General features: G+C 39.2%; 2 protein-coding genes across 4 annotated transcripts in view; one reads left to right on the top strand and one right to left on the bottom strand.

The window, feature by feature from the left end:
* Positions 1 to 933: 933 nt before the first annotated feature.
* pax1a (paired box 1a) lies at positions 934 to 5,072 on the bottom strand. 3 transcript variants are annotated; one of them, XM_067479965.1, is made up of 5 exons: positions 4,835 to 5,072; positions 3,567 to 4,187; positions 2,551 to 2,684; positions 1,846 to 2,062; positions 934 to 1,320 (listed from the first exon to the last, which is right to left on the bottom strand). In XM_067479965.1, the coding sequence occupies exons 1-5, from the start codon at positions 4,836 to 4,838 to the stop codon at positions 1,220 to 1,222; spliced, it is 1,077 nt and encodes a 358-aa protein (XP_067336066.1). In that variant the 5' UTR covers positions 4,839 to 5,072; the 3' UTR covers positions 934 to 1,219. The 3 variants fall into 3 exon arrangements, with proteins under 3 accessions (XP_067336066.1, XP_067336065.1, XP_067336067.1); XM_067479964.1 differs by lacking the exon at positions 4,835 to 5,072 and adding an exon at positions 4,269 to 4,302; XM_067479966.1 differs by lacking the exon at positions 4,835 to 5,072 and adding an exon at positions 4,269 to 4,302 and having other exon boundaries at positions 1,846 to 2,005.
* Positions 5,073 to 5,145: 73 nt separating this feature from the next.
* The window catches only part of nkx2.2a (NK2 homeobox 2a), a 42,272-nt gene continuing 29,171 nt past the window's right edge, over positions 5,146 to 18,246 (top strand). The window contains exon 1 of the mRNA XM_067479970.1: positions 5,146 to 5,296. The gene's annotated coding sequence lies outside the window, so the exon portion shown is untranslated. The remainder of the gene's footprint in view (positions 5,297 to 18,246) is intronic.

Here is an 18,246-nt window from a genome sequence, read left to right as displayed (position 1 = left end):
GAGTGAGTAGCTTTTAGGCTTCCGTGGGAAATGTATCGTACTATAGTTGAAAACACACTACTGAGGCTGCATGTGGGTGGATTTGGACTGTCAGCTGCTGCCCTGCACCTTCATTACTGTGCGTGATCAGCCTTCAGATTTCCATCATGGTAGGTATCAATTACAGCTCTGATAGCATCAGCGGAGGCGCCCGGCGTGTGGAGAGAGGTTACACCGATAGTGAAGAAATGGCTTTTCCCTGTCATTTGTGAAAAAGCACGATATCCGAGAGGCAAAATGTGGATTGTTAACTTAATGATTGATTAAAAAATAAATTAAAAAATTATCGTAAAAGACAAGTATCACTGCTAACGACCACATGCATCTTTCACGTAGACGCAATCACTTCCACCTAAAAGACGGGCAACTATAGTGAAAAAATAGGTGGTATATGCCTTTAAGAGATGCCCAAAGGTCACTATCCTAGAGTCACGCAAAGTGTAGGCAAAAATCCAGATTATTACACATAGGACCGGGGGATTTGGGATGAGGCCTTCTCTGTTAGAAACCAAGATGAAAAAGCCTCCCTGTATTCCTCTTTAATCTAATTTGCAACGCCCTTATCAACACCGAACTTCCACGTATAGTCTTTAAACAACGAACTTCATTTCGACCATGCAAACACCAAACAGTGCATCTCTGCTGAAATAATATGGGCTACAAGAACGTGGTGTGACATTTACGAAAGTCTTTATTTTTTAATATTTACAATGGAAATTATAAAAAATATATAATTAAAGCTTTGGCAAATATTTAACATTTAGACAATGTATTTTTTGCTCACATAGTTGAGTCGCTGTAGAATCGAGATCATGACCACAAATTAAGAAAAATGACGTATTACACAATAGCCCTGGTTTTATAATGAAACACCAATGACAGACTGGACTGGCAACAATGTAATTTTTAATATACAGCCTAGAAATATGAAGTCATTTAGTGGAGAAAAACTATCAACCAATGAGGGGAGAAACCGATACATCCATGCAAGCTTACATTCATGAGGCCACGCAGGCCGGTAAAGTTGTACTGTATTCGTAATGCGTGTGAACAGGCCTGTGTTCCACCATCAGCTGCAAACACCGGGAGGAACAAGCCGTTAGTGTTCAGACTTACTGTTGGAGTTGTTGAAATGAGCTCATTTAAATTGGTCTTGTAATAAAGGTGTTATGAGTCCCGGTTATGATGATGAGGTAGGGAGACTGAGTCCATGCACATTGTTCAAGTTTTCATGTTGTTGTTGCTGCTGCTTGCTCAAGGGACTTGGCGGTTTTCTGTCTCCTGCACGACACAAAACAGAAATAGAGTGGGCCTGTGCATGCAAGTCCTCAACAACATCGGTCCAACGTGAATAATCGCCCCCACACCCAGGTCTGACCAGCTTCAGGTAAACAATGTTTATAAACACACCATTAGTAAGAAGCTTTATTTTTTTAATTAAAATCTGGGACCACCTGACAGGCCCAACGTTGGCCAAATTTGGAAGGGCAGAATTTATTAACTGACACATAATTAATATTCATTTGGCATTTGGTAAATGTTTACACTAGTCGCGGTCATTGCTTATTAAAAAAGTTCATGAGCCAGAAAGGCACAAGGGAAGGATCTTATGCAGGTGTTGATTTAACAAACCAGACGCTAATAATAATAACAATAATAATAATAATAATAATAATAATAATAATAATAATAATAATAGTAATAATAACGAGGTTTAAAACGTATAATACAAGGCCTCATCCTTCCCATATGGAATTCTTTTTTTTCGGGTTTAAACACATCAAAGGCCACTTCCATGTTCTGTACCTTCTCGGGCCTGCTGGTGCTTGAAGGCCATTGGTGAGTGGATCTCTCCTGCATGCATGCCCATTCCGCTGCCTGGGTGGGACAGCGCCGGGTTCTGCGGCTGCCAGTGGTGGTGGCCCGGGGCCACGTAGCTGCCTGCTGACCCGCTGTACACCCCGTACTGGTTGGTGGGAGAGTAAGCACACGCTGAGACATAACTGGACAATGTCGATGAAGGCTATAGGAAAACAGACAGGACAACATAAGCGAACATTTCCTAAAATACAGCATAATGACATGTGACCTACAACTGTGGTTCTCAAACACTGAGGAATGGGAATAGTCCAGAATAGGAAGGAAGCACATTAGGGAATAGACGAGTTTCACTATTATTTCATTCACTACAAATTTGGAGTGTGGGTACTTGTAGAGTGTTTTCCCTCTGTCTGTGTCCTAAATCAGACGCAAATATTTAATTAGAAATTCTCTCAGACAAAAGCCTTTCAACTTGTATGAATCTCTTTGGTCCCTGATATGGAAACTTTCCACAAGATTGCCACAAGCCTTTGTAACGAGAGCTATAAAGGCTGTGCCCCCTTTTACACGGCACTAAACATTAGCACTGGTTCCGATTAAGAAAATGGCGGGTATGAAATAAAACAAACCAGTGTGCACACTTGTTATGCACCGGTTTATTACGGTACAGGTGTTAGAGTTTTCTTTTACCTGTGCGTATTTTATGTCGGCGTCAATGGCTGATTTGTCAATCCCGTTCACTGTGTGAGCTGCTGGGAAAGCTGCTCTGTTGACGCTACTCCACTCCTCCATTTTTGGTGGATATCCCTCTGTCCCAGCAATGGCTGATTCAGAAACAGTAATGTAATGTCAAAAATGTAAAAAAATATCAACTGTGAAAAGCAATGCAGTCCCACGTAGCTTCTTAAGTAATTACAGTATAGAGAGTACATGTATAATTAAAATATTTTGCGCATTTGCCTGTCCGAGATTTTAAACACAATTTTAGTATTTATTTTTAACCAATTGTTATTATTAAACAATTACTTTGAAAATAGATTTCACATGATCAATTATATTAATTATATTAATTCACATAAATTTTTTACAAACTATATATATATACACACACACAAAACAATAACAAAATAAATGGGTTTACTTTCATTTTTACTTAATTGCTTGTGCTTATAGTATCGAATAAAATATCCCATAGGTTTAAACATCAGAATTTTTAGTCACGAAAAGATTTTAAATATTTTGGATTACACCTACGTATTATTATATAGGCTAATTGCACAGATTTTTTTTAGACAGTTATGTTTGTCCCTAAGGCACAGAAATGCATTTGGTCAGGGCGATTTAGCAGATGAGGTAAACAATGGCTACTAGAAAGAAAAATGCTTGTAATGACTACTTGACGGATTAGGGGGGATATAGCAGGTGAGCAAGGTGTTTGCAAATGCATCATCCTGTGAAAAGACCCATTGAAAGTGGTCTTATGCTCTCTGGTTAAATGTTGAAACAGAGGCCCATGCGTCTTGAACTGGACATATCGCTCTGCCTGTTGCCAGAACTGTTTGTACGGACTGATATGTTAATTCATCATGCAGAAAAAACACACTAAAAACCAGCTGCCTTTTGAGCTCTTATTTGTGGACAGTGAGAGTAAGAACGCAGAGGCCTAAGGTCTCGCACAGAGCAGAAAACGCTTGTGTTTTCCTCACCTGCAGGATCCATGAATGCTCGTATACCAAGGATGTTGCTGACGGTGTGCGCAGAAGGCCAGGCCCTGGATATGCTCACATGTCCAGCCGTCACCGGTACTCCAGGAGGGCTGCTCATTTTAGGCGACATAGTGTTTGGGTAGGAATAAGGGTATATGTGGTTGTAGGAGAGCCCGGCCTGCGCCGAGGCTTGCTTACTGCTCTCATACTGGTTAGGCTGGGAGAGATTTCCAATCTTGTTGCGTAAAATCCTGCTGATCGAACTAACCGACGGGACATTGTACTTGTCACAAACTCCATCTGCTAAAAGCCTGTCCCGAATCTCCCAAGCAAAGATCCCCGGGTCGTTTTGTTTGTATTCCCTGATATGCTTCACCACGTTAGGCGTTGTGACCCGTGGTTTGCTTCCACCGATGGCACCTGGTAAGATGGAGCCCGTCTCGTTGTACCTCGCTAAAATCTTGCTTACGCAGCCGTGTGAGACTCGTAGTTGTCGGCTTATATCGCAGGGTCTGATCCCGAGCTGAGCCAGCTCCACTATTCTCAACCGTATGGCGTTGGGCAGGGGTCGCCCATTGACAAACACACCGCCCAACTGGTTCACTTCCCCATAGGTTTGCTCTGAAGGATAATAGAGAGGACAAGTTAGACATTTAGCCCCTACTGCATGGGGTCTAATACAGTTATTTAAAAAATAACTACCATTTATTGCCTTTGTCATGCACCCATGACCAGCCTCTAAATATATTTTCATCATTTACTAAGAGACAATAACACTTCAAATTGCTCAATCTGACACCAACACGGACCAATGTGCAACCTAAACTGAGGTTATAACGTTGTATAACACATCTCAGAATGGTAGCCGCTGTTGTGCAACTTGACAAAAGTTTGTAAACTGGCTGAGTTTAGCCTTCACCATCCCTGCGTACACAACTAAAAAACATAATTAAAAATGGCGAGCTTGAGGAATAGACACACGAGAGCTGTTCAAATAAAGGTTTTTTTTTAGGAATATTGATGGTGTGGTTCCATGTAGGATTTAGAGCTTCAAGCAGACAACAGCCTCTGCCGAATAGAGCTGGAAGAATGCTCCGTGAAATAAATTGGACAAGCTGCCGTCAAAAGATACCCTCCACTTGTAAGTTATCTGAACTTGGAGGAAAAAAACAAATGCTTATTTCTGTCTTTACGCAAGCGTGTCAATTGTGGCTACGCTTCCATAAGCCCCCTGGCACTGAAGCATGCAGATGGTTACGCAGGCTTACCCATTTGCCTATATGTTTCGAGATGCTGGGAAATATAGGTGTCCTTTCGATGCTGAATGGCTGAATGCGTGCGAGCGAAGGCAAAGAAGGAAAGGAAACGAGAGAAATGAGCTCCTGAAGAGAAAAAGTAGACCTCTTTAAACCTCGTCCGACTGCAGCGTGCCTCCTTGTTTTTGAGAGCAAGTGACTGCAAGGTACAATGGCACCGAGGTAAACTTCAGCCGATAAAAGCAAATTGGAGTTATCCCGGGGAGTCCGGAGTTTGCTGGAATTAATTTGACGCGTCCTCCACGTCAATCTTCTCGCTGTGCCTCTGCTTTGGTTTCATTGGTCGCTCTGCGCTGGAAACTTTGTCAGCCAATGCAAACCCCATCCGGTTAGAGTTGCAGCCTCCTCGAATATTTTGAATAGGGGAAGTGGCAGAAAGAAAAGGAAACTTTTCATCCAACACGCAGCTTTCTGGTAAGGACTTTTATACATCACAGGAGATATACACAGGGATGAAAGAGAGGTGAAGGGGTGGGGGGTGTAAACATTCCTCTAACTAGAATAAAGCTCAACCAAATGTACATATAGAGAAGCCAAGTACATCAGTGACTTATTCCAATGTGTTATGAATTATAAAGGAGATGTATAATCAGGACTGAGAGAGGGATTTAGCTGCTATTCCTGATCGCAGGTGATGTTTTAATCTAGTTTACAAAATCATTAAATTCACCTGAAATATGGATGAACTAGGAGGTCTGTCGTGGGTGGTATGTTGTTAGCGTTCCTAGATACGAGCAGCTTTAAAATCATGCATGAGTGAAGGACATTTGCTTTTAAAAGGCGACTGATTGTATGAAAATAACACCAATGCACCAAACGTTCTCCACCGGTGAAGCCCCACGTTGGCCAGTTAGTTTGCATACTAACCCTACCAAAAACAACACGAATATATGTGGCTCTTTTAATAAAACATTTCTGTTCAGTTATAGATTCTATTTTGATGTGTTTTTCTTAGTATTGTTTCACTTATTAGTCATGTGACTATACCGTGGGAAATTATTTTAACCACCTGAGCAAAATACAACCTTGCACACCAGAGCACGGCTAAGTTTTTTATTTTTATTTTTTATAAGCCAGTGTCAGAGCATCCAACATGGGAAGGGGCTCATGTAATCGATAGCTCTGTAGATCGCAGTGGTCCCAGGCTATGGGATATCGACTGGATTCCAGAGACATACATTATCTCAGCATGTTTCAAAGTTCCCTGTGCAAGTTTAGAAGGTACCGTTTATAAGCTCGCAAAACGTTACTTGTAAAACTTAACAGTCGACCCAGTGGTAACAAGGTGCAGTATCCTTACCCCCACCTCCTCCCCACCTCCTCCCCTGCATCCTCTCACCCAACCACCCCACCCCTCTCCTGTCTGTCTCCTGGCCACTTCTCTATCCAGATCTGGGAGCGGGACACATGGAAAGCATCAGGTCGGGACAGAGTCGCTTAGATACCTAGTACACCTTAGAGAGATGGACGTATTGTCCCTGTGGACGATGTGTTTGTATGAATATGAACAAGACTAAATCTCATATTTATTCGCAACATGATATACGTGGCAGGGTGTTGACATACGGGACCCACTGGAGGACACATCTGTTGCTGCTGAGTATAATTTCCTGTTTTAATAACGGACGCTTAAAATCTTGCTCTCATTGTGTCTGTATCACTGTCTCTCACCCCCTCCCCGTCTTTCAGTGTCTCTCTGTCTCTCTTGCTTAGCTGTCAGGACTCCCCTCATCTGGGCAAAATAGGCATTGCATGTTTTTTTTTTCAGCACACTACTTGTTTGACTGGTGCACTTTTTACAATATTGATAAACCAGCCTTTGCACGTTTTAGTAGAAAACGTTTTTGTATTTGATATAAATATTAAAACGAGAAAGTTCAGACGCGTTTACAGGTTTTGTAAAACGTTATCTTTAATGAGTGTTTAATTCTTAAAGCGATTTTTTGTAATATTGCCCAGTTCTGCAAGTTTTCTTCAGTATTGTATTTTGCTATGGTAATGTATGAAGTGGTGCATCATACTAAGCTTAAATATTTTACTGACATATGTAGCATCATTCAACAAATGTGTGTGTTTTAACACCTGGAATAGGCTTTTAATTAGCAGAAAATGGGAAGATTTTAACAGCAAAGGTGAATCCATGCAACGAAATAGTTTCTGCAGTCGTTTAAGTTTTTCCACTTTATTCTATGCGGTTGATGGGTTAATAAAGTCCTTCTTTTAAACAGATAACAAAAAAATGTCATGTGATTTAAATGTTTAAAAACAGGCGAGACAGCAGATCCGGGCCCCACTTCTTTGTACGTGGATTAACAGGTCAGCTGCAGAATTTTGTTGAAGATTTAACATGATCCCGGATCTGTGGGTTCTTTCAAAGTCAGGTTGAACCTGTTGTCCCGGAAACGGATCCATGATTTCAAATCCAGTCAGGAGTAGGTTTGGTCTCAGTTTTAGTCAGTGGGAACAAAACAACCTCTCAGCTTTGACTGGTGTTGGACCATGAAGTTCATCCACCTAAAGATGCACTGTACTTAATATTAAAATCGAGGCGATGATAATAAAGAGGTTGCTCACTGGGGGTTGAGCTATTGCAAATACCTGGATCAGAGAAACTTTATAAAAAGGTGTCTCTGTCATCAGGCGACATTCCTTCCAGCTGTAAACACAAAAACCTATAGTTCTAATCCTGGATCATATTATCTGGTTATGTCGCTTCAAAACCACTTGAAAACTGGATAAGAAAAGCTGGATTTTATCATCTGAGATAACTGCGCGCTCTCGTGGTTGGTAACTAGACCATTTATGTCTAGACTAGAAACCATGATCAGCAGGTTTCTAATTGGATGCGAACTAATGACGAAAGACACAGAAAGAGAAAGAGACAGAGAGAGAGGTCGGGGGCAAAATGGAGGCAAAAAAATGTCAGAAATTTTTAATGTAAATTCTTACTGGCCCCACGAATTAATGTCTGTCTGATCTGACGGTGAATTATGTCCATAATTTCTGCATGTACTCAGAGCAATTCAGGCGCGTCTAGAACCTGGGAACAGGTGGAAGAAAAACGATAAAATGATACTCTGCAAAATGCTGCTTGTGTATTACTCAGCACAAAATTACTACAATTAATAGTAAAGCCTTTGTCGCGGGCAAATTAATTTATAATGCGACATTTCTATTTTTATTGAATTGTGTTAGCCCAGGACTTCTTAATGCACACACAGAAAAAGGCCTATTGATGAATGATTATCATCAAGCATTACTCACCCTGGGTCTGTGAATCTACGTGCTGAGAACAAGGCCCTGATTTTTCTACACTGTAAATCCAGGCCATGCAGGTTAGGTAAATAGTAGAGGTCATTAAAATATAAGGTGGTCGTAATAAATGTCGGTGGCCTGGTTTTACTATTATCATCATATGTCAATATTCTGCTAAAGCATTTTCTCTGCATCCGCATATAGCTGAATATATTTAATATTGAAGGGCATTTAAAATGAAATCTAAACAAAATGTACCGAAGATATTATTAAATAATCCACGTGTCTATAAAGGAGTACAGCCGTTGGTGCAGTTACAAACTGTGCGCCTATAGATGTATCAGGTGTACAGCTTTGCAACCGCCTGTTTAAGTTTGTCATGTGTGACAAGACAAAACAAAAACAATCTTGAACGGCTCCCCTCATTTTCCACGATGCAACGTGTATTCATACAATATATGCCCACATAAATACATGAGCCTAAACACAAACACCGAATGGACATTTCTTAATATGCCATTTTAATGTTATGATGGATGACGCATGCTGTGTCTGTGCACCACTGAAAGAGACCGTCATTAAGACGCTGTACATTTTATCAAGTGCAAATATTCGTGTGTGAACGTTCAGTATAATGTCCTCCCAGTTTAACATTTTAATTATATCTTTAAAGCATCCCAACAGAATACGGAAATCATGGAAGGACATTCAAGACAGACAGTACAAATAAAATGATTGATTTTCTGGTAATAACTTATTGCAGATTTATTGTTATGACGTTTTGACCTACCACAATCACATTCGTTTATGTTTTAATTGATTCATTGTGGGTAAATTGATGTTAGTGTGAAAAGCATTTCAATTTAAGAAAAACTAAAAACAAATAGTAATGCGTTGTTTGTAAAAGGATTAGGATTAATTTATATTCTGTATTCATTCTTGGTGTTTGTGGTGAAATTTAAGCACAATTCGCTTGTATGGGCTTTTACACATTAAATTACCCAAAGCCGCTGTTATAGTTATTTCTTAGCGTCCAGAAATTATACTTGAATTAATTTAGGCCATTTATGGGTTTTTGCAATGGCCCAGGTTGTTTTCTTTCCGTGTTCTCAAACGTAGTTTGGTTTAAAACCAAACCTATTTTAGGTTATTTAACGTATTATTCAATTGACGACACAAGGTAATTAATAGCCTTCAAACTTGTCTGGGGTCTTTAAAGTGTAGTTTCCTCCTAAATCTCCTTTAGATCAGAGACAAGTGAACTCGTCCGATCGACACCTGACACCAGCAAGGTGTAACGGCCCCCATCGGTAAATATTGATGTTGGTTTTAAGTGCCATCAAAGGCTACACCCCCTCCAGTGTGCTTTGTCTTTAAAGTCTTAAGGTGAATTTAAACGTCTATACATTAAATGTCTCACAGAGGTCGGCAATGTGTATGGATGATGGTTAAGAGGATGTGCTGCAATTCATATTTTCTGATCATCTCTAGTAGTCTTTCGGTGACAAGGGCAATGTTTTTAAATGGTAGAAACTGGTTTGTAAAGGTTAAATAGCTTAAATTCATGTGGACATGTTGACCTAATATACCAAAGACCATGCACACTGGCTTTTTGGCATGAGAGCATTTTTCAAAACATCTAGTAACTCTGAGGCAATTAGGACAAACCGTGTGCAGCATTTTAGACACTAGCTTCTCATTTCTCAAAAGTAAACACCATAACTGTTTTCAGATAAATGCCTCTTCGTCCTTTCAACAAAGACACAGTCTGTATTTGTTTTTTGTCATGGTTTCAATTTTCTTTCCACAACTGGATGGACCATAGTGTTTTATTGGAGTGGCTTTTTTTTTTTTTTTGCCTACGGTTTTGATTTTGTGTTTGTGAGTTTAGTGATCTCAGTCCTCAGTATGGAAATTATTTGACAGGGTCCAGATTGCATGCATTTAGCACACCAGGGACAACATGGGGCTTAAAAGAAGTTTAAAGCAAAGTGTGTTAGAGAGAACCTCTTGCTTCTCATATTTCTATTTCGGTAAAAGCAAACTAGGCTGCTACTGAGGTTGCTTTTGTTTGCTCTGGTGCAAACTAATGTAATATCTGAACATGGCAGCAGTTTTTCTGCCCCTCAGCTAAAAATAGGTGAAATAAAGTTTCACATTCAGCGTACTTTCTAACAAGCCCTTGCTACTAATCATTAGGAAGGGGGAATCAATGTTAATCCTATTGTGAACCAATACAACCATACCTGTAAAGAAACACACCAACTCCTTAGCAGCCCCCCCCCCTCATCTATGAAAAAAAATAAAAAAAGGTTTGTCTGCTCCTATCTGATCCAGAGATGGTGATGTGTAGTTTCTTTGTGCTCCTGCTGGTGGAGGTTTTGCTAAAAGGAGACTTGGAAGGCAGCGAGCACAATTCTTTTATAGCTACAAGACCCACTCTTAGCTGCAGAACACCCCTAATGAGGGCGTGCAGCGGTGCCATGTGAGACATGCCAGCTTTTACCAGGCTGTGTAATTGCATGTGACCTTCACAAGCAATTACCAGACACATGAAGACACTTGAGACACATTCATGTCTCATGTGTCGTCATAGTCGGAGCCTATACTAATTGTAAACATTAAGGAAGACACCTGAGGATTATTCTTGGATTGTTTAAGAAACTAGCTGAGAACAGAACGAATGAATGAGACTTACTATGTGTGCAGAGTGGAGGACTATTTCACTGTGTATTACTTTGTATTTTTATGTACACGAAAGTAGCCGTGCTTGTGCACCTAAGATCTACTTACAGTTATCACAGGTACCAGTGTCCAACAGAAAGTTAAATATTAAGGCTCCCAAATTGTTTAATTTACCTACTGAGTCATTTCTCTGTCATTTACCATTACATAAGCATGCTGTCTGAAAGAATCCATTACTACTTCTTACGTGTTAGAGGGAGGCTTTTAAGTGGAAACATATAAAGAAAAAAGAAAATAAAAAGGCCTTTTGCTCTCTGTTGCGGTAATTTAAAGAAATTGTCAGCCTAAGAAGTAAACAGAGTTGAGTGTTAATGCTTATAAACTTATCTCTGATCTGCATTCATATGTAAATATGACATGTGTTGTTGATGAGGATGGTGTGAGCTGCTGTGACAAATATGATATTTTCAATGTCATCAAACTTTCCCCCCTTGGCTGCCTTCATGAATCATTAAAAACTAGAAAAAAATAGCATCTTTAAAAGATCACCTGGTGTTTTTATGTGGTTTTGGGAACATGCATCACAGCTCATTGTGTTTGAGGAGGTGTAGCTGCAGAGGGGTCAGACTGTCCATGATCAAATTAAATCCACCAGGAGGTATTAATGTTGTGACCTATTTGTAAATAACCAGCACTACAGGACCTCTAGCATATGTGCATTTAGGAATTTTTTCTGATGCCCCATATGAAAAGGACATGGTTGAAACCTGAAATATCTAATGAAAAGATGATGCAGTTAAATCTTTTTTTTTTAAATTGAATGTCTTTATCTTCTACACTAAGTGAGATCACTAAGTCAGTGTACCACCTAAAACTATAAATACAGGTACATTTTCAAGTTCAGTGAGATTCCATTTTAGTGTCAGGTTGTATGCTACCATTCACACCAAGTGCAGATATATGTTTTGATAAGACTTGCAGTCCTCCATTACATCAGCTGTTTCTTCCTGACCAATTTGGTTGAATGAACAATAGAATTCTCAATGAAAGTGGCTGTGCTTATCTCTGATGCACTTAATTATGATACAACATGATACCTAAATGAAGGCAATAACCATAGTTTAAGGTAGATAACAAGTTTTGGAAAACATCCAATTAAACAAGTATTACTGATAAGTACACGCTGGCACGCATCTACTTTCAGACTAATAAAGGTTCAAGCAATCTCTTCATGAGACATAGATTTAATTCACCATCACTATCTAATTAAAGATCAACAGGTGCAAATGTGCAGCACATTACACACTGAATTGAATGATGGTCCATCGCTTCCTATAGATAAAAGTCCAAACGAAAGAAAACATCATATTGTTGTTTATAGATTCACTGAATGATTTAAATTCTACTTAGGAAAGAATTCACCTGTAATAACATTTTCTTGTCATACTCTATATCTTTTAGGGTCTACATTTCCATCGTCAACAGTGACTAACAGATATCACAGTGCCGACTGGGCAGAAATTCAGCTCATTTTGTCAAGTCACGACATATCGTGGCAAGTTAAGATAGTGTGGATACATTTCAGTATATATATTTTAAAAGGTGTTCTGATGGACATGTCTTTATGCTGATGTTTTTGTCATGTTTTGAACTTGTCACATGACACATATAGTAGGTAGAACCAAGACCTCTCTACTGCTGCATGTGCTAAAGTAAAACAGTGTGAAAGCAGCACAAAGAGCTCCCTCTGTGGCCTTGAGCAGTATAGTCCTACATGCCGACGAAGTCATACTGCAGATAAACTCATAGGTAGAACCAAAAAGCAAGCGATTCAATACAGTTTAGGCCTATGGATTATATTAATTCATAAAACAGACAATACTGATATTTGCAGTATCAGTTTTAAGACTCAATGCTAACACGTTAAGTGCAGACTGAACCACATAAACTTACATTAAAATGTGCAGTACAAAGTATTTTGATGGGGTTTACTTTCTGGGCTGCATAACTTCTCATTTTTATTGTTACAACATTACTCATATCCATGCTCGCTGTGTCTCCTGTTCAGTAAAAAGCCTTTCCATGCATTGTTACTGTACATGCACCTTTTTATACCCCCATGCTTTGCTGGTGTTTGGTGGTATAGGGCTTCTCTAGTCTGGGTCTGTTGTCAATTAAGAGGAGGAACCTTAATTACTTTTGGAGCACTTCAGACTACATCCATGGCTGCTGCTGATTCATGCGTGCCCTACTTGGAAACAGCCCAGGGAGGCAAAAACACTGGGTCACACGTTGAAATTGACATTAACCTTGTATTTTAAAATCAGGATTCTGCTGAAATGTTCACGATTAACTTTTGACTCTTACTTTTTGGTTTCACTTATAGCGCTGTCTCTCAGATGAAGCCTTACTTAGCCTTCATTTAGTTTCTCCACTTAGTGAGAGCTTTGAAACACCTGTAAAAATAATAAGCCGTGATTTTCTAAATGACCCTCTTTTAGCTGCAAATCCAGTTGTGTGTCATGAATTGCAGTTGTAGTGTACTTCTCTGCCTCTAAGCTTGAAAATATCACATTCATAATGGAAAAGCCTGCAAGGGGACATTCAAGGCCTTCTATCAGAGGCAGTGTGATATCATTTTCCGCCAAACCAGAAATCATGGCCTTGGACAGGCCTTTTTAATGTCAGGGATAGGGGTATTGTATGTTTTCTGACAGTTGCTCCTTTTAAGATTAATGAGCTTATGAAAACCGTGTGTCTTCTTCCAAAAGCCAAGCTCAATATCAGTCAATGTTACCAGCATATTCGTGCCATCCAAACAAAGAAAGCCCAAAGACAGATTGAATATCGATGTCACAACACAGGAGCATCAGAATCAGTGTTTCTATGTGTGCGTGTATCCACAGGAAGGGGGGGGGGGATTGATTTCTTACGACTGGGACAATACACATGCCAGATAACTATGATGCTTCAAATTATACAGTATTTAAACAAAAGCTAAAATATAAATTCATGGATTTAGTAATGAAGTAATAGAAACCACATGCTCTACAAGCCATGCAGAACTGGTCTAGGGATCTATCCTTGTGCTCTATCAGTGCACTGACCTCACTGAACTACAGCCAGATGCTCATAAATACATTCCCTTATTTCTGCCCTTGTGTGGATGCCAGTTGGGCCGGGAAGTGGGTTTGTTTTGGGTGTTCTTCGTATATTCCAGCCAGAGCCATGCTTTCACGTTTCTCATAAGAGAGCTGTGCTGACTTCCTGAAACACATGTATTCCTGCTTGTGGTCGTCTGTCATGGTGGTGACCTGCTGAAAGCTGCATAACTTGAGTCCAGTGTCTGTATAATGGAGACTTGTTTTTCCCAACACCCGTGGATTAATCAAGTAGACGTCTCTTCTCCGTGAATTGTAGTACCTTACTGTAGGAGTCCGGATTCAAGACTCTACTGTAAATGTGAAAACTGTCTCCAGACTCTAAGCTAAGTGAGCAGTTAAGCCTGCATCAACCAATGTCAGAAACTCAACCCACATGATTATTTTTTGGTCACATGTCGACACGCTGCCTTTCAGCTTTGAAAATATGCATGTGTGCAAGTGTGCAAATATTTCAGGTATTCTTCCTGTCTATCATCAACTTTCCCTCTTTAGAAAGAATGAGCATGTGCCTTTTAATGACTAATAATGCAGCATTAGCAAGTTAATCACGCTGAGCACAAATCTGGCTTATAGTGTGGGTTGTGGGGTGTTCTCTTCAACCTACGGCAAAGGAATGGGGGACCTTAGTTCACACATACTGGTGGTGAAATGTCTGACATGTTTGCGCTGAGGAGTGATAGACAGGCCTGCAACCAAGCCTGGACTTGCTAGCCAAGAAAAGCCCCTCATAGCTCCCCCATTTTCCTTAGCACGCCCCCTTCCTGAATGAGCATACTGCCTAGCCTTGCGTGCACAGTCTCTGGGTTACAATAATAAGCAAGTGTGTGAAAATATCTAACTACTGTAAAGCTACTGTGAAGTAAAACGGCTTTTACTGTTTGTTTTTTTTGCACAGTTACTGTCAGTCATGAAATATAATGTCTGTAAATATAACATCTAAAGAAAAAGAATAGGAATGAGACAACAGAAATTACATTAAGTACAGTAAAGAGTTGGAAGCAAGTGGAAGTGAAAGAGCATGGGAAGGTGAATTGGGATAGAACTTAAACCATATGACAATGCAGTGAGTGTAATAAAAAAGTAAAACTGCACTTGACAAAAGGAAAATATAAGAACAGAACTGTTTCAATATTTGTTTGTATCATCATTATTTTTAATGTGTCTGGATTTCTGGAACGTATAGCCTTGAAAGATAGTGGGTCTATTCTGTATACACAATGTGTATAAGAATCTATCTGCTCAATCCTTTCTTTTTTTTTGCTTTTATACTTTAATTGTTGTGCTGTGCTCCATTTATATTTGATATTATTTTGTTGTTGTTGTTTTTGTTGTTGTTATCCACAACCAATTTATAGCAGAAAATCTCCAACTACTGCTTAATTGAGATGATTTTAATTATAATCTCATAATTGTATGTTATGTCATATAACATAAAAACTAAATAATATTATCCAAAAGAATGCAGCCAGCAAGACAATGAAAAATATAAACAGTTTGTGGTTACAGTTACAAGCGAGATCATGATTCATGTCAAACGTTGTTGACATTAGTTGTAATTATGATGGTGTATGTGGTGGAACCCACATGTGGTGATGTTATTTGTTGGAACAGCTTTGGAAAATGTAAAACGACAAAACATGGTTGCTCAATGTCTTTGTTGATGTAACCATATTTGATCTGTGTATACCCATATTAAAGCTAATTATGGGTTTGGTCAAAGGTCCTAGAGAGCTTCCTAGAAGATTCACGGCGTTATAAGATGTCAAGGAGAGTTTACCTTTATCCGGTCTAATTAGAGGACATTCTGTGTCTAAGCTAAAATTTGCACCATAAGGAAATTATTCCGCCACTATCCTTTTACTTCCACTAATTACCCTGACGAGAATTTATCCAGCATGATAAATTAGGTGTCATTTTATGCTGTTTTAGTATTATGTTAGCAGGTCTTGGTTATCGCAGCAGATTTGTCAATGGAAAATCTGAAGGGGTGGAAACTTGTTGTCAACAACTGTGTTGATAAATCAAAGCCTCCTTGGTCTAATTCATGGTACAATTATCTCAAAGGAGAGCCTTTTGTGGAGGTTTTAAAGTGAGCCCATATGCTGCAGACCACAACCTGCTGCCACATCTCCAAAACATCTACAGAGATGGAACTCCTACAGAAAAACAGACCTCCTGTCCAAGACAGAGAAACAATTACAACATCAAATAGAAAGAGTGCGGCACACTTCCCCAGGATCAGAGAGGCTGAGGCTTTCCTTGGCAGTGTGCAGCGATACTGGCTGAGAGCCGCTTTCACTCAGAGACATGGCAAGGATTTCCTTATGACATAGTGTGCAGGATACTTACCCAAGGAGAGGAGGACAGAGTGGACAGAAAACTTTGGCATTCTTGCATTATGTCTTTGTAATAAAGATTACTGCTGTAATGATAATAGTACATGCATTCTGTCTTCCTGGTATTTGATTATTAATCAGTCAGTGAATTCTTGGAAATACGAGTTAAGAAATTAAATGGAATTAAATGGAGAAAGGACATACACTAGAAGACTAAAGTGATCAATCAGCCAAAACTAGGATATTGGTTAACTGAAAGGCATTTTATACACATTGTATTAAAAAAATATCAAACAATATATTTGCTTGTCTTTTAATGCCTCCCTGCCCCTGCCCTGTGTCCAGTTCTCAGGACTTCTCCATACCGTTTATTTCTTCGAAAGACATAAATCTGAATATATATTTTCAACTTTGAGTAAGTCTAAGTGTGTTTCTTAAAACATGTTGGGATTGTAGTTTTTAGCAAACATTAATCTTCACGAGAAACCCGAGGATTTGTTCGGGACTATTTTCAGCCTTGGATTATTACTGGTTTGGTATTCTGGTGAACATATATGGCAGTAAGACAGTGTTTGTTGGACCTTCTCAAAATAAACTATGATAAATCAAATCAAAATAACTAGTAATACTGTAAGGAAACATGTTCCCAAGTGCAATGTATTGACAACAAGAAAACTGAGAATATCAGTAGACTTATTTTTCAGATAAAATCAGATAAATAGGCCAACAAACTTCTAGTACAACTGCTGTTCCCTTAGACCCCCAGTATGTATGCAATAGCTACAAATGAGTCACAGGACCTACCTTAACTAGCAATGTAAATATTAGAGAACCGTGTTATTATATGCACCATGAAGGAGCAGGCTTTTTGTATACATGCATGCGTGACAATTTCAAGGAAAAGCCGGTGAGCTGCAAATACAGCTTGGTGGACATATATAAAAATAAAACTCACCTGGAGGGATCAAAGTTTGAAAAGTAGGGAAGGAGAGAGGTTTTTTAAAAATTATTTCCTCATTTGAATTTGTGATGTTGGTATAGTGCATGACGGTTGAACATCTCTCTGATTGCAAAAGCCAAAACACCAGCCAAACATTATTTTCACACTTAGCCAACCCAGTGACTGGTATGAATGGAAGCATCTACATTTGTTCTGTTTCCTCAGGTATTTTCTTACAGAGTCCTTTAACTTGATGCTTTTTTAAAAAAATCTCTTTGCTACAATGTTTGCTACACATAAGAATCCCAAAAATGCATTTTCACCTCTTCCCCTGAGCAAAACATTTAAATCAACACTGACTTTTACCCACACTAAAAGACAAAAACAATAAGCTTTCAATGTTTATTGAGCAATCTGAAGTTATTCCTAGATATGATTCATATTCAAATGTGCAAGTACATTCTGATCCTTGCTCTGAAGCACACATAATCCACCTTCAGCTTCTACATCATAACTTGGCACCACTATTTGAGGTGTTTAAACTGGGGAAGTTAAGTCAGGGGTATTTCTTCAGCTGTGCTGTGACCTGTCAACATAGAGCGAACTGTCTGAAAGTGATACTCCCTCTTCAGAGACCATATGACTAAACCAAGCAAGACGTTATTAGCATTCTGGAGTTAAAATGTTTGAGTTAAAGCTAAAAATGGATTTGTCACTGTCTCCTTGTCTTAAGATGATTCATTCTGCGCCATTCTCTGCCCTCTTTCTCTTTTTCTCAGCTTGAGTTGAGACATGTGCAAGCAAGTCCAGGAGGACAGGTTTGATCGGCTACTTTTAATAGTTTTCTTTTCTCCACTGTTTTCCAACTGAATGGAAGATAAATGAAAACACAAATGTCTCTTAGAGGGGATGAATTAAAAGGGATGATTGTAATGACGTTGTTTTTAAATTGTTTCAATTATTTTAGCCTAAATAATTTGGACA

Source organism: Channa argus, chromosome 16, assembly GCF_033026475.1.
Source record: "Channa argus isolate prfri chromosome 16, Channa argus male v1.0, whole genome shotgun sequence".
Taxonomy (NCBI): Eukaryota; Metazoa; Chordata; class Actinopteri; order Anabantiformes; family Channidae; genus Channa; species Channa argus.
Note: the sequence above shows the minus strand (reverse complement) of the source record. Positions and strands in the feature narration are given on the sequence as shown.